The 21412-nt window shown below is 46.8% G+C and overlaps 1 protein-coding gene across 1 annotated transcript; it reads right to left on the bottom strand.

Moving 5' to 3' along the window:
• Positions 1 to 17132: 17132 nt before the first annotated feature.
• FAM72A (family with sequence similarity 72 member A) lies at positions 17133 to 20531 on the bottom strand (the record flags this gene model as incomplete). The annotated part of the gene is made up of 4 exons (XM_082330177.1): positions 20452 to 20531; positions 19363 to 19440; positions 18140 to 18264; positions 17133 to 17227 (listed from the first exon to the last, which is right to left on the bottom strand). The coding sequence occupies exons 1-4, from the start codon at positions 20514 to 20516 to the stop codon at positions 17133 to 17135; spliced, it is 363 nt and encodes a 120-aa protein (XP_082186303.1). The 5' UTR covers positions 20517 to 20531.
• Positions 20532 to 21412: the final 881 nt, after the last annotated feature.

The following is a 21412-nucleotide window of genomic DNA, read 5'->3' on the forward strand; positions in this document are numbered from 1 at the left end:
GGCATCAATCAGCATTGTGAAAGGAGAGGAGCAGCTGTTTCGGGACAATGTGTTAGAAGATGATGAATCATAGGGAAAACGTCTGCAGTGATCTGTACTCTCCCTGCTAAAGCAAAGTTCAAGGCTTCATGATTAAAGGTTGTTTGGTAGTCAGGCCCAGGTTATGCCCAAATTCAGGGGAACTTCTCTGGGATTGTGCAGCTGCTGCGGTGGGACCAGCACTGAGGTCAGCCTGTATCATTCAGTTAAAACACTGGCTATTTCTTACCTGCCCTGACATTATTACCCTGAAAGCTCTTGAACCATCCATCTAAGGGACTTTAAGGTGCTGAGAGACAAGTTTGTGGCCACTAGAAGTACTGCTACTAGATGTGCTGCTGCTTTTAAGCTGTTTGAGCAACTTTTTTCCTGTTCTTGCTGCCCTTTTGTGTATGTGGAGAATAGGACAAAATAAGCCCAATTAAAGCACGTTATTGTAGTTTCACTAGTAGTTTAGCTCGACATGCTTAACAGATCAGAAGTGCCAGTGGAATTACTACCTTCAGCTTGCATGAAATGTGGGTCTTTTTATTTTTTTTTTTACCCCTGCCATCTTAGTGTGTGAAAATCTCCTAGGAAACATAGCCCTGATGGTCTGCCTCCTCCCTGTGCTGCAGTTCTTGCAAACCAAGCAGAAAGCTGTGCTCTAAATATGCTGTCTGGTTCTTCTAATTAAATTGCTGTGGGCAGAAGATCCTTGTAGTGTTGATGGAGTTGTAACGCTGGGATGATGGGTTTGTTTGGCAGTTTCTTGCTGTAGCTTTTGATTCTTGGGCATCCGTGGTTCATTACTGTGCTCTGATGATCCCTGCTGTCGCAGGAATTGCCAGGGTGGAGGTCCCAGCGGAAGGAGGAGAACCCGTGGAGGCTGGAGAGCACCACAGCTCTGCCTGCTGAAGGAGATGCTGCCCGAGATCTGTCCTGACCATGACCCAGGGGAGCGGATTTCCCTGGTCTCAACTGGGAGGTGCAGCTTCAGCCCTTCGGACACCAGCAGTGGGTTTGGTGAGAGGTGGCAGCCCGCCGGGGAGTCATAGAATCATGGAATTGTTAAGGTTGGAAAAGACCCTTAAGATCATCAAGTCCAACTGTTAACCTAGCATTGCCAAGTCCACCACTAAACCATGTCCTTAAGCACCACGTCTACCAGTCTTTTAAATACCTCCAGGGGTGGAGACTCAACCCCTGCCCTGGGCAGCCTGGGCCAGGGCCTGACAGCCCTTTCGGTGAAGAAGTTTTTCCTAATATCCAACCTAAACCTGCCCTGGCGCAGCCCGCATCCTTCCCCTGCCCGCCAGCCCGCTCTGCCCGAGGCTGCGGCACTGCCATCGCCACTGCCAGGTCCTGTTTGGAAATGGGCACCAGCTCTGGGGGCTTGCGCAAGTGCGATGAGCCCTTCCCTTGCAGCTTCATTAGCACCCACCCACCACCTCTTTGTTCTCTGGTTAGGACAAGAGTGGTTAATCCTCAAACTTCTCTTGTCTCAGTTCTCTGGCAGGCAGAGCAGCAGGACGGGAGCCTTTGGGAAGGCAGTTAATGCTGTTTAATCCTCTCCCGATGTGGGGTGTCTGAGGAGAAGGTGATAAAGTACAGCGGCTGCACATAATGTACTGCCTGCCTGGGAGATGGATGGCTGGGGTCAGATCAGGCAGCCCAGACCTGTCACCGGCAGCAGCAGCCGCGCCGAGGCGAAAGGGCCGGTGCAGGGACCCGTGCTGTCGGCCGGGGCAGGCTCTGCGGGACGTATTCTGCACCCAGCAGCAGCTGCAGCACAGTGCAGAGCCGTGTTGTCCCTGTCGCTCTGCCCTGCGTGGGTTTCGAGACCCCATGGACCCCATTCCCCAGCATCTGGGATGTTGAATGGACACTTGTTGCGGTGAGAACTTAGGATTGTGCACACTCACGTTAGCGTTAGAGAGGGTGTGTTTGTCATCTCACTCGGGTGTGGGCTCCAGTGTGCAGGGGATTGTTCAACTCAATGGGAAATCAAGTTTAAACCTCCCAAAGATCCACTGATAAACATCTGAATATTCTTCTGCATCTCAATTTTTATTTTTTTTAACCTGAAGTTCAACCTCAGATTCCTTTTGGGCTCTTGTGAAGAACTGGCAGAAACTGGTATTTTTGGTCTACAAAGTAGGAAGATTGCCCATCTGTTTTTGATCCCCTTGTAGACCAGGACTCCTCTGGGGAGACAGCAGTTGTGATTAAGAACGGTTGGTTGCTTTGATGGTAAAGGTAACAATCCAGAGTTCCTGTAACAGCAACTTGTTTCACTTCATACTGGTTGTCCAATAAGGCATTCAAGCAGCGTGGAATAGAAATGATTCTGCCCCCTCCTCAGAAATTGGTTTTAAGTATCTGCCTTGGTGCCTTAAAGTGCCTGATAATGGCGAACGAAGGTAAAAGTGTGGCAGGAGCATAACTCTCATTTTTCAGGCAGATCATAGATGGAAGGGGTTATTTTAGTCGAAGGTTGGATCAGTCTGTGGCAGTCTGGTTTGTGTGCCTCCGAACACCGTTTAAGACTACCAGACAATTGCTTTGTCTCTGACTCTTCCCTGCATGTACAGTGCTAATTGCCAAGGCATCTCTTAAAAGCTGTTTTCATACGCATTTGCACAACAGATTTGAAAGGCCATGAGGATGTACTTAGCACTGCTGCAAATGGGAAATGTTGCCCCGTGTCTCTGAATAATGACATTTTGGAACCTGCCAAATGCATAGCTTTATCACTTACAATTCAGATGATCTGTGGACCAGTATTTTTGGCTGGAATGGATTATCACTTCATCATGCAAGCAAATCATCAGTCTGTAGTGAGAGCCTGCTGGTAGGGAAACCACAGACTGAAATCAATGGATTTCTTCATCGGCCTTTACATTATCTCCCTGTCTCACTGAGCTGCTGCTGTCTAGAAAATGAACCAAATTAACATGCAGGTCAAGCATCAAGGGGTGATTTTTTTTTTCTTTAGGGTTTCTGTATGGGCATGAGAATACGGATATTGCCATAGCAGTAACAAAATAATTACATCTGTTCTGCATCCCGTCTTTGGGGGAGCTCACATGCGGCGTTGGCTGCAGAAGTGGGTGAGCCCGGGGAATCACAGCGCGTGCTTAGGGTGGGAGGGATGGATAGATGCTTGGGGGTTTTTGTGCATTGGTTGTTTGAGGTTTTATGGGGTTTTGTTTGGCAAAACAGAAAAATGAGAGGTGGCGTGCTCTGATCATAGTCCTGTTGTTTCCAAATTAGATGGGAATTTGCGTACGCAGTTCTGCCACGGGCCTTTCAAAGCCCTGTATTTGCTTGTGTTCAGCAGATAGCCTGTGCCTGGTTATGTCTAAGGAGCTTTTGTCTTACTCTTGAGCACCAAAGGGAGATCGCCACCGAGTCTGGCAGGCGTTTGGGGCTGGCGTGTCCTGGGGCTGTAACCCAGAGAGCTGTTGGCTCTCCGTGCAGATCATTCGTATCGATTCAGGGCATCAAATCCCACCCTGCAGCTTAACAAAGCCTCGTGCCTGTCACACCGAGGTGAGAGCAAGCACAGCCTCAGTGAGGGGGGTGGATTTACAGCTAACTGTTGGATTAAAATGAAATGTGAAAATCACGGCTAAACCCCTTGTGTTTAGCCAAGCGAGGCACGGAGACTTGAACCTGCCCCTGATGCCTCACGGGTCCAGGGTCTCTCGGATTGTTAGCTTCGATGGTGAGACCTAGACATTAATTTAATTATTTTTAAGTCCTCAAAAACTAACTGGGAAAGGATTATCCTGCAAGGAAACCAGAGATGCAGAGGAAAAGGGACAGCTAACCGGTGTGACCTGTGCTTGCCGCTTCAGCAGGTGATGAGCCAGATGCTCTTTTCCCTCCCGGTGATTTGTGTGTAAGAGAACCCCCTGCTAGGCCCAGCAGCCAGGCGGGGGGCTCAACGAACCCTAGACTCGACTAACAACCTCTTGGGAAACTTGGCCTTGAGCCACCTTGCGGGACACCTCAGCCACCCCTGGCTGGAGAGCAGAGCAGCCCTGACAGTGCAGCGGTTTTGAGGGGAATTATAATGCTGGGTGACTTCTGCAGCAGCAGTGGGCATCTGGCTTAACACGTCTTGATCTGACAAGCGTGCATTTAGTGCTGGAGCAGTCCCTCTGCCTTTAACGGGAGCAAGTGCAGCCTTTTGCTCCGATCAAGGATAATTCTCCTATTCCTGAACACATCGCTGCAGGGAGCCACCGTGCTCTTCTCATCTGCCCCACTTGGAAGACCACGTTCAGCATAGAAGAGCACGAGGTATTGCTTGGGAAGTTACAAAGGTCCCCAGAGCCCTGGGCAACCCCATTCAACTAATATCCCAACTTCTGACAACCAATATCCACTGTCCTGCCCCAAAACTAATTAATTTTATACATGAGTGAATTTAACACCATCATTTAGCTCTGTGTGCTAGCAGGGACTTTGAAGTACAAACTGATTATGCAGGGAACAAGCTGGGAGCTGGTTAATAAGTTCCAACAAAGTGTGTACTGCTGGGAGGCCATGTGAGATTAAACGCAGAATTTTATTGTTGTTTTGTCTTGGACCTCAGCTTGGAGACAAGTGAAGCAGCAGCAGAGTCTGTCACCAGAGAGAGAGAAATGCAATGACAGTGTTGGGAAATGTTTAAAAAGTGTTAATGATGGGGACCTGATTGCCTCCTCTGAAAACCTCATTCTTCACCTCATTTGCTTGGTTTTGCTTCACTTCAGGCAGGCTGGTGGTTAATGGAGGAAATCAAAGTGCATCAGCTCAACAATTCTGCTTTTGTGGGGTGGACTGGAGTAAAGCGTGAGACGGCTTAGACCCGAGCTGGTCAGCCAAGTCCAGAAGAGGTCTTGGCTGGTCCTGCACCAGCCCTTCCCAGGGCAGGAGCCTGGGTAGCTCCTGATTTCATCCCTCGAGGTTCTTCCCAATCTGCTGGGGTCGCGGGAGACTCCGTGTTCATGGTGAAGGGCTGAGGCGCTAATGAGCTCCTCTGTGGAGCAAGGCGAAAGCGAGACCTGAACAGTCAATAAGTATTTGCTGGGACACAGCCACGCTGGGAACTGTTTGTAGCCTTCTGGCCAAGCAGCAGCAATGACCAGTCCAGCCTGGGAAATTTAAGAGAAGCTCAAGCATCCAACCTGACACACAGTAAAACAGCACAACCTTCCTGACATCCTAGGTAATTGCCTTTTTTTTTTGCTTTTCAAATGCACAGTATGATCGAGGGAGAGAAAGGGACAGAAAAAAGGGAGTAGAATTGCTATGGGGAAAGACTGTTTTAAGTAGTTGTTTCCACACGGTCCCCAAGGATTGCTTGTTTCCTGAAAAGCTCAGTGCTGCATAGTGGATGCAAACTTAAATCAAAGCTTGTTAAATTGTAAACACTATTTTTGGATGTTCTTAAATCCTGATGCTGTGATTACCTCTGCCTTCTCTCTGGATGACCCCTCCATAGCTGTTTTCTTTCTTTTTGATAGCCTGGAAATAGGTAAGGAGTTACTTAATTGGATTTAAATGGCTCTCCACTACCTATTATTCACTTGATGGCACTTCTGAGGGAAACCAGACTGGTAAGCATGCACTGAACTTCAGCACAAATTCCAAGAGAAGAGGTCTGCCAACGGGAAGCCAAGTCCCAGTCATATTCTCCAGGGATTGTCTTGGTTTGGCCAGTGAAGGAGAGGTAATGGCAGTTACGGTATTTTGAAGCTGTTTGTGGCTATGGAAAATCTGCCTCTCACCAAAAGTCAAAACACAGCTGCAAAAAAGTTCATAAAATCAAATCAAAAGACTAACCAGAAGAAAGCTTCAGCAAAGACTTTAAATGAACCATTTCTGAGACTCTACAGGCTTTATTTTTCTCCTGATTTCTTATTTTAGTAATGGAGGATGACCTCAGGAGGGGTTCAGCTGCAATTCATGTAGAAAGAGAGTTGTGAATTAGATTGCCTGCCTGATACAGATGGTTGATTTTCTCGAAAGCGGTGCTCTCCCCTCCATCCTGGCACTGTCAGATACTGGGGCTGCGTTTCGTGCAGAACTGTCACTGAACTATGCTGGCCCAATCAGGCCATATTTCTACCCCACGATCATGGTCTTAAGAAGAAGAAAGAAAAAAAAGAGAAAGGAAAAGAGGAGAATTACAAAGGCCGCTGCAGCCGCCGTCTCTGCGCGCCCGGGCGCGCTCCCCCCGCGCTCCAGCAGGTGGCGCCGTGGTGCCGGCGGGGCGCGGCGGGGCCGGGCCCGGGGGGGCCCGGGCGGGGTCGAGGGCCCGGGGTCTGTCGTTAACCCACGCAGACGGCGGACACGTTGGCAGTGAGGTTAAAAATAGGCCGAAGCTGGCTGGTCAGGCTGCTCCCGGGTAGGAAAAAACCTCTCCAGCTCCTCTGCTGCCCCGGGGGCCTCTCTGGTTTCACCACAAGTGGCAGGGAATTACCCCTCGGTCTGCTGCTCCCCTTCCAGACGTGGCTGCAGGCGGATGCTGGAAATCGTTTTTGCAGTTTCTGAAAGCGCTGGGATGAGGGAGGGGGCTGGGGTGTAGCTTTCTCGCTTATGAGCACTGCAGCTTGGCAGGGACGCGTTCAGAGGGTGCGGGGGCTGCGGTTCAACTGACCGCACCATTCAATCCCATCTTCTCCGGCTGTGGTTGCGCTTGGATGTGCTCCAAGGCGTGTTGCCCGTGGGGCTCTGATAGCCAGGGAGCTGGTACCATCATGTCTGCGCTTGGACAGGGGTCAGGGATTGTCACTCTTGACAAATACGGTTGCCAGCATGTGGTGTAAGCTGTTTTACTTATTTTTTTAAAAAGATGTATATTGCTTGAGTCACTTCACCGTCTTCAAGGGAAAGGGTGACGACTTTTTCCTCTTTTGGGCCACATGTAAAGCTGTGTCATGAGCAGATGTGGGCACTGTTTTCACCCAGTTCCCCTGGTACTGCTGCTGAAAACATTTGCTCCTAGTCCATGGGTCAGTTATCCCATCACATGCCCACCAAAGTATGTCTGATGCCACCAGGGTCAGGATTTCTGGATAAATAAGTCTCGCCAAGTGGTGTTGCTGCCATCGCTCTCCCACTAGTTAATTCCTGGCCCAATCCCTTGTAAGTGAGACAGAGGTCTTTGCCCCGAGAACGGCTGCCATGACATTCTTTTGGTTAAGCATAAGCAGCTAAACATTTTGGAACTGGTTGGGAAATTTCACCAGTTTTAAAGAGAGATTTGGTTGAGATTGTTTTGTTTGTTTTCGCACATGTGAAATGTCTGGATTTTTTTCCTTGTGTCTGGCAGGAGAGTTGCAGTTAGAGAATATTCATATGCTGATCTTGCTGACTTTCCTCAAGCTGTTTTTATTCCTACTGCTACTCTATCCATATATTGCTTTTTTAATTTTTTTCCCCTGTTCAGACTAAGACAAGAATAATCTCCTCCATGCTTCAAACTGTGAGGAGAATGGGTAGGGTTATTTTGTGGCTGACTGGGCACATGATACGCAGACGTTGTCCTGATGTGTGCATTAAGCATGCCTACGCAATGCCAGGTTGATTTTTCTCTTTTCGCCTTCCTCTGAAGCTTCTGACGCAGCCCGTGGCTCGAGGAGGACGCGGCGATGAGGAAGAGGAATACAAGCAACACTTCTTTCGAGTTTAACAGCGGCGTTTCTTACCCCTGCTGCGTGCCTCAGGAGTGACTCCAGGCTTGGCCCTGCGTCTTGCAAAACCGATTTGGCACTCTGAGGAGAGCTGATGTTTTTGGCTAGTTGGAGCTTCTGATAAGTGTTGGCACATCTGATTTATTGTCTGACTCGGTTCCCAAGGAGACCACGTATGTAGCAGTCTGAGATAAGCGGCTTATAACCTAAAGGTGAATGCCTTAAAATATCAGCGTCCCTTTCTCTGTTTCCATTGATAGTGAGCTCTTGCTTTTTCCCTGCTATCTTTATTTCCCCTTGTTGTCAGAGAATTAAATACTTAGTGTTGTGTTGAGGAACCTTTCTGTCTTTAGAATTGGCTGGAGTTATAAACTCAGTTGGATTTTCTGTTATCGGTAAATGCAAATTTGTTGAGCGTAATGCCGGTGTCTCTTATTCTGTGGTTTCTGTGGCCTCTTGGCTATTGTGCTGAGACCCAGAGCTGGAAGACCCCCAGATCGCTGTGAACATGCACACGCGTGCATTTGCTGTATGACCCCCAGCCCTGCTTATTTGTGTGCTTCAGCCTCCTTCTGCAGGGACCCGCCTCCGTTAGAAGGCAGCGCCCCTGGTCCTGCGCTGGCTGCGGGACTCCGCCAGCTGGAGAAGGCGCTTGGGGCGTGGGGCACAATTTGTGACGGCCGTGATCTTATGATGATGCCTTTTCAGTGATAACTTCAGCAGGATGTCGAGCTGTGGGACCTCGGCAACAGGGACAGCGTCGCCTCCGGTGTACCTCAACGCCGTGAGAATCCTGAAGGGGCGTCTGAGGGTACAGCTGGGTATATGCAGGGGCTGAGAAAGGGGTCTTTTGGGGGCAACAGGCTAGCAGCAAGTTACACCAGCAAAAAAAAAGCCAGTTTTCTGAGCATGAAACACTTGTTATTTATCACAAAACAATTACTGGTTTGTGTTTGAAAATGGGAAGAGGAAGGAATTGGATTGTCTGTTTTACAAAGAAATTTGGAAGGTAGCGGGGGAGGCAGAAGTGCTCCTGTTTGGCTTAGAAACTATACAAACCCTATTAGCAGAGCTCTGGAAGCCTAGGATAGCTATCCGGCAAGATACTGGGGTGTTCAAGCACTGTAGGAATACAGACAGCTGTCTCCTGAAGCCTTAGCCAAGGCAAAGGGATGTGTATGAGTTAGAGGGACCAGCAGTCTTCTCAAGCATAGCAATACCCATCTTTTGAGTGGCACAAACGTGCTCTCCTGCTCGGGTTGGCATGCCCAGACATCGCTTGCTACAAAGCCAGCCTCCCCACCTCTCCAGCGAGAGAAAGGGTGAGTCTTGTCAACTTTTTATACACCTTTTTCCCCTGAGCACATTCCAACCGGTTCAGCACCTGGGGTCAATTTGCGAAGGTGTGCACAGACCTTGCAGGCTTGATGGATTCACCCGACTAAACCTGTACTTTATACTTCCCCTCCCACTGCTTTGTTACACCCCCTCAGAAGCCACATCTTGCAAACAGCAGCCTCCCTTGCAGGAGCAAAAGAAACAAGACCGTTCATGACGTTGGTCTGTGTCCTGACCAGCAACAGCCCAGCTGCGCGGCGTGGTGTGGCGGCCTGCAAAGGCGATGCCGCGCTGGCGTGGCGCCCGTGCTGTGAAATGCTGCATCCCGGGGAGTATCCTGGGTTGGCTTTGCCTGTCGGTGGCCACCATGGCCCCACCGACTCTCCTCTGAGACGTAAAGCACCGGCTCAGGCTGTGATCCCTCCGGGAGGGTGTTCCCCTTGGCCTTTCTAGTAGTGGCCAGGAGATGATGTCAAAATTCTGTGCAGTTTTTGGCTGAAGGGATGCTTCTCCTTACCTCTTATTAGACAGAGTTTTGACTTATAATCCGAGGTGAGAGTCCTGTGGCATCATGTGTGAGTTCCCAGCACCGTTCCCTTCTTGTAACCAAGGCAGCAGAAGGAAAATGATGGCTTCCTGATTTTTCTCCGATCATATCATCATCAGCGTCTATGAAATTAGCAACCCAGTGAAACAGTCATTGAGCCACAAACATGACTGCTGGTCTCGCCTCTCGCTGAGCAGGGAAGGTAAAGCTTAAGAAACAAGTCACTGCGTCGGTGCTATGGCATCAAAGCCTGTTTTGGTGTTGAGTTTCTGCTCTTCAAAGCACACGTTTCTCAGCCAAGATATACTTGGTTGATGCCTCTTATCCCTAAGTCATTTGCAATCCAAGGTTGTTTTCAAGGAGCAAATTGGACCAGCATGAGTTTTTGTGGGGGAGAGGTAAGTGACAAAGAGGGAACCAGTTCCTTTTCTAGCAGAGAAATTTTCAGACCGTAATTAATGTGTCTTCTCCATGCATGTATGTGCATGCACACACCCAAACATAGCTGTCTTTGATCTCTGCAGGGAGGCTGGGGAGAATACAGAGACTATAAAATCAAACTTATTATTAGGGACAGAGCATGGGGATAACTGCGCTGCTTTCCCTTGGGCTTTGGAAAATGGCAGGCTTGGATCCACCTGGCACCTCTTGCTAGCCATTCTAGTGTACGATGAGATGTGACTGCTTTAAATACACTAGCAAGGCGTTGGGAGGGGAAAGTAATGCTGCTTCCGTCGTCAGGCCTGGCAACGTACACTACAATTAATGACAAAGCCATCAGCGCCCGCTTTTTGAACCCCCTGGCAGGAGCAAGAAGAGGCTCAAGTGATGCGGGAAGAGTGGCAGGTTGTTATCAAAGTGCCTGCCGCTGTCCAAAGCGCTTGTTATTAAGGCCTATGAATTTAGTGGTTGACTTACAGCAAGTGCTGCTCAATTTGCTGAGAATCTTCCATCAGAGTGGCACAGAGGTAAGGAGCAATTCAAGTTCATGCATCGCTGGCGTGTTTGTATCAAGTCAGAGCGGGGATCCAGTTAATAAGGTAAGAGGTTTCTTATAGTGGCCAGAGCCAGGTGCTTTTAAGCAGTTTTTTAATTTTTGATTTCCCATAAGGACTGGAATAAAATAATGGACATATTCTGCTGAGTATACACTCATGAATGCTGCCTCCTGGTAGCGGGTGAGATGAAAAAAATGTATTTATCTGAATTTAAAATTCTAAGCTACAAAGAAAGTAATTTGGACTCTGGGTGAAATTTGAAGTAGAGTAAAATTCACTTTACAGAGTAAAATAAAAAGCAGAGCGATATTGTGGAAAGTCTTGTGATGGGCCTTTGCACAAGAGCAGATTGCTTAATTTTTTCCAAATATTTTAGGCGCTCATTAACATCCGAGTGGATGCTTGGGTGAATCTGCAGTAGCTTTCACAATCTTCCCTCAAATGTAACACTGTGTTATTCCATCTGCATTTTTAACCAAATAATTATCTGTGTTGGCTTCATTGACCACCCTGTGAGGGAACTATTGCAGCTTTGGTATTCTGGTGGTCTAAAACCATCTACTTCTCTCTCTGTGTCCACTTACACAGTGATGAATCAAGAGAATAAGTGAATTGGTCAAAGCAAGGGGCTCTAAAGCAGTTTAAATTCTGTAATTGAAAGGGCCTGAATTTTGTGTCTAGCATAGTAGCCTAGCACATAGTTTTGCTTGAATACACGGTTTTTGAAGGTGCATTCTTAGTCCTGTTTTGGGTATAGATCCTATCTATGCTGGTCTTTAAAGGTTTTTGGGTCTCTAGCTTAACACACTGTTTTTAATTTAGGCCAAAGTCTGCTTGCAACACTCGCAGTGAAGACTGGCACTCTTCACATCCAAAGCAGCTTGCTGCATGCTATCTTGTAGCTCTTCCATTGCCAATGTCTGCTGAAAAAGCTTTCTGGGTATGTTCTATAAGCATAGCAGAAATAATAGACCAGATTCATTCTTGTTGAATCTTTGCTAGTCTTGGAATTAAATATATACTTTTGAAAATTAAGACACATACATTTGTAATAAAAGAACAGCTAGTGGCAAAACCTCTAAAAGGCGTAGACAAAGGGCGTGTGAGCTTTGTATTCCCAGTTTTCTCAGTGTCCTTTGGTCCTGAAACTGCTTTGCTTATCTGGGCAGTCTGTTGCTGGAGCGTGGCATTGGCTCTGAGATGCAGACAGATGATAGGGAGAGGCAAAATCGGATGAATTTTTTTTATTTAATTCTTACTAGCTTGCTTTTGCGTGTGGAACTGTCCGATGTGCCCAGTAGACACAGGACCAGCTTCTTTTTGGTTTTATGTTCCTATATAAGTTGAGAGTCCCAAACCACCTGTATTTCCAGCATTGTCTCCTCTGTTAGTGGAAATTTCCTATTCCAGAACAGGCCATATGCTAGAGTGGAATGAACTAATAAGCTTCTGCCATAGCACAGCAGGGAAGAATCCTAGTGTGGCTGCAGTTATGTTGGAGCGATACTGGGTTATTTTTAATTAGCACTTTCCTCCAGGAAATACGTGTAGTTGGAGAAATGCAAAAGATCAAGTCTTTTTGTCAGTCTTGCTTTATAACTGCCTGCACAAATTTCTACATACGCTGACATGCAGATGGCAGTGCCTGAGTGCTATGGTGCTAATTTCCCTTGTGTGGCATTACCCAGAGACATCAAGCTGTCAGCATTCAGATGACATAAGAAGTGAAGCACCAGAGATTGTTTGGCTTCTATTTGACCAGCTTTGTTCCCTGTTGGTTCCCCCCCCCCCCCCCCCCCATTGCTGTCCAAAATGTGAGGCATGCTTTCTAATGAGAAATCGATAGAGTGCAGACTCACTTTGTTAAGCTTGTGTCACGCATGCAAGATGACAAGAGACTCTGCAGACAGCAAAGCAGCTAAAATGTCCCCCTGGCTAATAGCTGCTTGGAAATGCTGATGCTTTTGCAGAGAGCAGCATAGTTGATATTTCCTGCTGAGAAGAGGGAATTTTGGGTGGTGCATCAACAACTTGGAGTTCATTTCACAGGAGATGTTCAAGGCAGGCATCCTGCTTTGCTCTCTTGTCATTCTTGTATACTGCATAAATTGAAGAGCACGCCTTTCGGTTCTATGAATGCTGTATCTATACAGGTTTGGAATAACCTGTTCTCTTTGTAGGCTGCTTATGGGTATTTGGCTAGAGGCTACATCCACTTTGTATGCTAGAGCAAGAGAAACGCCTAATAACGCAGCAGAAATCCAGAAACACTGGCATAGAGAAGGATCCTTGCTTTAAGTATGAGATGATTGAGTATGTGTGCTGGAAGAGCTGAATCTATTCATAGACTTGCAAATGCCTCTTGGAATAGGACGCAGTGATCCATAGCTGCAGGAACGGGCACAGCTCGGTTCTCTGTTGTAGTCTTGGAACTAAGGAGGCTCCTTTTCAGGCTCACCTCGGGCTTTACCTCTGATCTCTGATAGAGCCACTGGTGCCGTTCCCTTACCGTCCCTGGGCTGCTTTGTTTACAGTGCAAGTCGCTATGCTCGTACAGTTTCTTGCACAATAGGCACCAGTGGCTGTTATGCTATGCTAGCCTGTAGACACTCCCTTAATCCAAATAATAGCACACAAAGGCTGTTTACTTGGGATACGCACTGTTCCTTGGGGTATGCTTTCAGAAACCACACAGACTGCAAACGTAATAAAATATGTAACAATGACCTCTCACGGCAAAGTAATTGGGTGATTTATAATAAATGACCACTTTACTTGACTTTAAAAAGCATGCCTGCTCTTGCATGCCAGAGAGAAGAGCAGAAAATCAAAGATAGCTTAGTAATTTCTGTCTCTTATCATAGGACTCTCTCTCAGATTCAAGGCCTGGGACTCTGTCCTAGGAGAGGTGACCCATCTGTCAGCTGGCTCGAAGTGGATGAACTGCATTCCAGGCTGTGTAAGGAGAGAGTGTCTTTCAAGTTGAACCTCCCTCAATAATCAACATATTGGTTTGTACTGATAGAGATCACATACTGAATTTCATTACGGAATGATGCTTACCATGGTCCTTGCAGCATGCTGTCTACTTGGCAGCTGCTTTGCATCCTGGAGTTGGCTGCAGTTCAATGGTAAAAGAATTTTTTAACTGTTTGTCATTGTAAAGCACTTTGGGATGAATGGTGTTACATAAATGTGAGGTTATGATTAGGCATTAATCTGTACTGGAATAACGAAGAATATTTAAATGTGCTTTTTCTAGTAAGTCTTACTTAATATGAAGGGGAATCAATTTATCACTGTCTTGCTATGACTTTCTCTTACCCCTCCAGCTAGTATTGTGCACTGCAGATTATGCATTGCAGGAAAGAAAATGGTTGACCGTCGATGGCAGCATGATTACACGGGTTCCTGTGATTTAAAAATCAAACCAAAGTTATTTATCCTCAGTGGCTTTTGGAATTCTACTTTCAAATGTTTTCCTCCAAACAAGTCTGCGACCCTGACCCTACAAGTCTGTATTACACAATGTCTTAGAGCTGCTGGGACCGGGCCGGGTACGTTGTGTGACCGCTGAGCGCCCCGTGGCAGATGCAATACCGTGGGCATTAACGCCAGCCGCACCATTTCGGCTGCGCTGTTAGCGCCAGGAGACTTGGGAAGTCTTGCAGAAACACTGACTTTGAGTCTAAATTTTAAGACCCTTTGCCTGGTGTTCAGTCCCTTCTGAATAAAACCAGATCCGATTAGAGACACTGAAGTTCTTTAATTACTTGTCTTGTCTACCTTAATGAGTAGAAGAGAAAGGCCTTAGGACTCGGTTCTTGTTTTTCAGCTTTGCCCTCTGCTTTTGACTTCATTGGCTGCACAGCAAAGATCACGTAAAATTTCACTGTGAAATCCTTACCAAAGATGACAACAGCTACCCAGCTTTTTCTGCATCAGACTGACCATAGATCTATCGGGAAGCTGAATCCTGCTGATATATTCATTCTGGAAGTTACCTGTCTTAATATTCAGCATTATTATACCAAATGCCTTGCAATCATTGCTTTCCAAATGATTTAAAACAGATTCCAGGGTTGCATTACAACATATGTATCTTGTATGTCGAAGAGTACAGAGAAAACAAAAAACCCATAGAGACCTGAGCTGTCTTATTTTAACCGAAGCTTTGGGTGGGGTGAAGTACTTGGGAGCGTTTCTAGAAATAGTGATCTGGTTTTGTGCCAGCTGTTTAGTGTTAGACATATCTATCAACCTGGAAAGTATTTCCCTACACAGGGTCATCCTTGGAAACTTAACCCAAAACATTAGGGCCCTGTGAATAAGGAGCAGTGGCTCTACCACAAACTGCTGAGTCAGTTCTCTTTTTAATTTCAGATAGAAAGAGTAGAAGTAGCCCTAGACATGATTAGTTTGTTTGGTAACATTCATGACAGCTGGGGCAATAGATGATGTTTGTTTACTTTGTATAGAACACCTACAACTTCTTTATTGTCAAAAAAAAAAAAAAAGACTGAACTTACTTAAAAGCTGGCTCATTTTTTATTTCAAGCTGATGCCTGGTTGAGATGAACTAGCTCAAACAGGCCTGAGTAATTAAAGTAGTTCATAGTAGAACTTCCAGTTCTATGTGTACAAACAGATAAGGAGCAAAAACAGAATTATTGACTTGATGTGAAGAAATTATAGTCCTCTGCTTCTCTGTGGGAGAATAGCGCTGACACCGAGTTGACTTGGAATTGTGAAGGTTATAAATGGCAAGTGTTGAACTTGCAACAAAGCAGAATTACATTATGGGAATTTTATTTGAACTATTGTGCTATTATACAAAAACACTCAGATATATTTTTAGCTCATGAATTCTGTTGGGAAAATCTTTGTGTGAGATGTCACCTTGCCAGCTTAACACTGTAGTCACAACATGATCAAATTCATGCAGCATAGAAAACTGGCAAAACATGGGCTGTTGTGTTATAGAACAGTTGACTGACTAAACACCTTTAAGACTGAGAAACTGTCAGGTTGGTCAGCCTATAAAGGAGGTGATTTTTTTGGGGGGGGGGTAACTAAAATAAAATCATAGTACTGAGAACCTAATTATTCAAGTAGTTTAATACAAGATGCTATTTCATCGTTTTGATTATCTGATATCATTACACATCCATATTTATTACAGCTCAGAAAACTATGTAGTCCAAAACTTTTATTTAATGAGCAGACATAACACAGGAAGTCAAAACAGACATAAACACACATGTACATATATATACCAATATACATTTAAACAATGCAGAAGAGGTAGTACAGTTAATTAAGAAATGTATAACAGGCAGTAAAAATACTAAGACAATTCAGATCTGCCTTCATTGCACCTCTTCCAAGTATCACAAGAGGCTATAGAATGATTTATTCAGCACCAATCCAATTTTTAAAATGTACTCTGTTCTCTTATATGATTGTACCTTAAATTTTCTAAAGGTGATCCTTCAGGTGACTAGCTGAAGGGGACGGTATTTAGTTCATAAGTTAAATACTATGGCTGTAACAACTCGGATAATGGGCTCTGAATCCATTACTTCTCACAGGAACCAGATTGTCTGTACGCTTCAGGATGTAAGGTTAGGCAGGAACACCAAATATTTAACCTGATTTTTTTTTTCCTCTAAAAAGACCCAATTGGATGACTGAGTTCTCTTTTGGAGGGATGCCTATCCTATAAGGGGAAAAAAAATAACACACAGAAGTGGATGGATTTCATTGTCAACCTTAATAAAAACTCCAGTGTAGTACTGAATTTATATTAGACATTAAATAACTTCAGTATTTAGGTTTTATCAGTGGGAAAAAAAAAATGAACTTGAGCTTGACAGAAATGTGATCCTAAAAGCACTGAAAGATGAAGATGGGAAGCCTCTGTAAGATAGCTCCCCAGTCCACATTCGGGAGCGTGCTAGCATGCCTCAGATGCCCAGAGAACAAGCTGCGAAAAGCAGGAGAGCCAGATCATGGAGCCAAAGCTCCAGTACTTTAAGCCACTTATTCAGCAACTCTGTACGCTCAGAATAGAAGCTCTGGGTGATGGTGCGTATGACCACAAAAGCAGAGCTCTGTCAGAACTTCGTCAACCAGACTGACTATTTCGTAAGATTTTTTTAAGCTGTATGTACAGCAACTGAAAGACTTTGCTCTGTGAACACTGTTTTAGGAAAGAAGAAAAAATACATGTAAGAGTGATTATCAGCTGTTGAGACTTAAATGTAAAAAACAGACCTAGACCTCAGTAAATGCACCTTGCCTCTGCATTTCCAATCTAACCAAGGCGTGCCTCTAGTCAGAAGATACACACTAGGCAGATTCAAGAGTCTAAGGAAGGCTACAGTGAAAGGGGAAAAATCTTTTTTAGAATTGTTTTCCAGATTTCCTGGTTTCCTGTATTGTTTAAGCGCTGATGGGCCAGCAGGAAAAAAAAAAATCCAAACCAAACAGCAATGCAACAAATCTAGGGAAGATACTGTAGTATATTACAGATAACATTTATCTGATATACTCCTCCTCAGAGATGCAGGACGTATCTTCATCTGTGCTTTCCTCCAAATCTGGCAAGTTGCCCCAGAGCAATACATTCACACCTGGTGGGAAGGAGGTAAGATGACAAAGGAGGGGGAAAAAAAAAAAGTATTTTTGGATTGTGACCTTATTAAGTTGCACAACTGTCTATTTTCAGAGAAAATAACTACTCTAATCATTGCAAAACCTGGTAAGTCACATTCATGATAAAAATATCTAGACTATTTCCTATTTTTCTTCTAAAGTGATCTTGTAAGTGTTGTTTACGGCATAGTTCAAAGAATAAGTCCCTGCCCACAGATGTATTTATATAGCTAATTCATGTAGCTATTGATAATCCCCTCATGGCTGATTTATTTTTAAATGCATTGATCTGAAACACAGGTGACACTGAAAGGTTTAGACAATTGGTTACTCCCATCTGCAAGGAGGAGAAATGATTTGTCAGATTGCTATGCGTTCCTGAGGACTCAAGGCAAATTATGCTAGACACTTGGCATCCAAACACCACCTCGCTGAAGAAACTAGCTAGCATGAGCTGTAACTTCAGCTTGAGCTAATGAGGACTCAGTTATATAGGGTCAAAGTGACAACATGACTCACCCAAAAAGAGTGCCCATTGGACAGCTGCCTAATAGCACAGTTAAGCTATACATACCGCTATAAATAGCAGCTGGTGGCTGTGTTTATACTAGTTAGAATATTGCTTCAGAAAATCCTGACTTCTGTCCACAAAAGGGGTAGGTTAAGTTCTTTGATGAAGATAAATTTTCATTTACAAAGTAGCTACAACTCCCCCCCCCCCCCCCCCCCCGCCAAGTAGTTTGCTAGATTAGCAATACAGTAACGCTTGCCTTAAGCCTCCATATGTTACACTCCCTCCATATGCTTTAACTATATTGAGATGCCTCATTAGAAGGAGGACTTAGAATTCAAGAGTTTAGGGAAGAGAAGGAAACATATGTGTTCCTTACCAGAAGGGTCTAGTCTGTTGATGCCAAAGACGGCTTGGCTATGAAACATCCAGAAGTGGCCGTTATTACAGGACAGCAGGCAAGGTTTGCAGGGAGAAATCACATGATAACCGACAATGTTACCACTAGAAAGACAAGTGAAATAATGAGCAATGCAAATGCCTGATGAATAGATAGATGTTGTTGGCTTTTCCAGCTCAAACTAATATTAAGTAGCCACGGTACCAGACCATTATGTAACGCTCCTATTTCGGTAAAGTTAAGGGAACACAGTTAAACAAGCATCTTAAATATGTAGGGAACATCTGTCAGGAGTTACAGAATATCTAAGTTTTAGATCTTTGGCATAGAGAACAATTTAGTAACCTAAATTGTGTAATCCAGATTAGTTTACATACCAACAAATGGTGGTGTGTTTTGTTTTGTTTTTTTTTTTGGAAGGCCTGTGATTCCATTGGAATCAATGCAGTTCATCACACATAAAATTCATCTGTACAGAAGCTCTGTGCACAGGAGAAGATCAGTAGTAGGAGCAATGAGACTGAGAATATTGAAGCCTTATCTACTCTCCTAGGTTGCAACCTAGAACAACCATTTTCCTACTTTCTCAGTCCTGCGCTCTGGTGAGATATTTCTGTTTCTCTGCTCCTGTCTAAATAAAATACTGTATTCCTATCACAACTCCCCACTGTTTAAATCTGAACAAGGTAAAAGTCTTGATTATGAAGCTGAAAGGATCGTCTCAAATAACTGTGAGCTATTTGAGAGTTGTTGTTTTTACTTTTAAATATCAGGCATTAATAAAGAGGATAAAAGAACTCCAAGAACTTTAGTGACAGCATGTTCCATCTGCTAGCAACAACTAGATCTGCCAAGAGGATGTTCTATTAATTAGAATATGAGTAACTACTTCTTACAGCGGCCTTATTCACACAATTATCTCAGTGTTGAAGCAGACATTTAATCAGGCAGGTGGCACGCAAGCTTTCCCATATACTCAGACTACTGACAAGGTTGTCACATTTCCACTTGGGACTTGCACAGAAATAGACTGGCAGCCAGGCCCAGAAGTAGTGGGCTGAGTTTCTATCAAGCACCATTAAATTTGAAATAGAGTATGCAATCTGTTCATTCATCCCTTAACTCTTGCACTGCAGTGGTCTACAATGAGAAGGTTAAACAGTATTGAGGCGTACTTGAGTGTCATTGAATGGCATTCTTACCACTTTAAACACGCAATGTTCTTCAGTTTGCATTTGCAGATCTCGGTAAAATAGCAGCTTCCGATGAAATCAACAGTACTAGATGGGAAGAAGGTAAAAATACATAAGTTTAGATGTGGCTATGATTACAATTGTGATGTTTTGATAATACAGGTCTGAAGTCACAATAAAGTGATGTTACCATTACAGTCTTGTATGGTTTTTTTAAACTTTCCCAAGACCACGCAATGCCATTTTCCTATCAGCCACCAGCCATACTCATATGGAAACAGAAAGAGACCCATGTGACATGACATGAGCGCATGGTAAGTCCTCTCAAATGAGAGGAGAAAGCACCGCTTCTCTTACCACTTACCAACGCTTGCACGCTCGGGCCCTGCTGCTGGCTGCGTGGCACTACCAGTCAGAAATCTGCTTATAGACGTCACCCTGGTTCCTGGCAAATCTCAGCTAGGGCTACAGAACAGTAGCTGAAAGGCTAGGACATTTAAAGCCAAATCTCTGATTTCTTATCTCCTTTTTAACCCATACTTACTTATTAACATGTTATTTTGCAATCTTATTTCTTTAGTATTCAAATATTGTTATGGGAAAGCAACACGTAGCCGACTTGGAGGAGAGTCGTTCTGGAACCAGTGCAAGATCAGGTTTGTTCTGTTTACAGCTCTTTATTTCAAATTCTGATCTGTGCTGGAGGAACTCCCCGTGGCTTCCCGAGCCTACGTCTTCCCCAGGAATAGATTAAATTAGACTTTTGATTTGCCAGACAAGGGACAGCCTTGCTCTCGCCGGGGCTTCCCCAGGGCTGAAGGAGAGCCGGGTGGAACTGGAAATGGGAGGAACGGGTTGCATCGTGCGCTTTGGGGCCGTTTTCCTGGTGACGGCAGCTTTTAAGGGTGATCTCTAGGGGGCCGGCCGGTCAGGGCCCTGCGGCCTTGGCAGGTCGCGGCGGGGGAGGCCGCGGCCCCGAGGCTGACAGGCTGCGACGCCCGGGCCGGCGGTGCGGGGCCTGGGGGCTGTCACCGTGCCCCGCCGGAGGCCCCCCGCGGCCTGTGGGGCCCAGCCGCTAACCCGAGGCCCGGCGCTTACCCCGAGGGCGGGATGTCGGTGGAGTAGAGGTCGATGTCGGTGTCCGCCAGCAGCACGGCCTTCATCCCCCGCGAGCTCAGCACCTGCTGGCAGAAGCGGCAGCACAGCACGGCCACGCACCGGTCCTCGAAGGTGCAGCTGCTGGCCGACATGGCGGGGGGCCACCGCCGGGCCGGGCCGGGCCCCGCCGCCGCTCCGCGTCCCCTCCGGTCCCCTCCGCTGCCAACGGCCACGCTCCCACCTGTCAGTTTGAATTCCCGGCCTCAGTCTCCCATTGGGCGCGGTGGGACCCGCCCCCCCCGATCTGATTAGTGGAGATGAGCGGCGGGGCCCACCCTCTCCCTGCCGGCCGTTGGAGGAGACGGGTGGCACCACCCCTACCGCCTGGGTATTGGCGGAGGGGCGCGCCCTGCCTTGCTCCCATTGGCCCAGCCGGCAGCCACTTTGCATGACTGGCCCCGCCCCTGAGCAGTCCGCGGGGCGGAGGTTACTGCGCTCCGCCGGGCCCCGCCCACCCCGTCCTGGCGGGGCGGTGCTACGAGTGCCAGGCGGCGGGAAGGGGGGTGGGCCCAGCCGAGAGACATGGAGCCGTCTGGTTGGCCGGGCCGCCCGTCGCTCCGGCCCAGCGCTCTCCGCCCATTGGGCGCTCCGGGCGGCGGGGCGGGGCGGCGGCGGGTCGGTGAGGGGGACCGGGTGGCGGGCACCAGCGGCCGGAGGACGCCCGGCTGCGGGGAGGCGGCTCCGCAGCGCCCAGGTAATCGCCCCGCCCGGCCCCCTCCCCTTGTCCGCCAGCCCGCCGGGTGGGCCGCGGGCTGCCCCCGCCGGCCGGCCCCGCCGCCTCCCCTCAGCCTCCCCTCAGCGCGGCCCTGAGGCGGGGCGCGGGGCCGCGTCCCTCAGCCCCGGCCCCCCCGGGACCCCCCCACGCTTCCTCTCCCCGCCGCCCTCATTGTTCTTCCCGGGC

Source organism: Platalea leucorodia, assembly GCF_965183815.1.
Source record: "Platalea leucorodia genome assembly, chromosome: 19".
In the NCBI taxonomy this organism is placed as follows: domain Eukaryota; kingdom Metazoa; phylum Chordata; class Aves; order Pelecaniformes; family Threskiornithidae; genus Platalea; species Platalea leucorodia.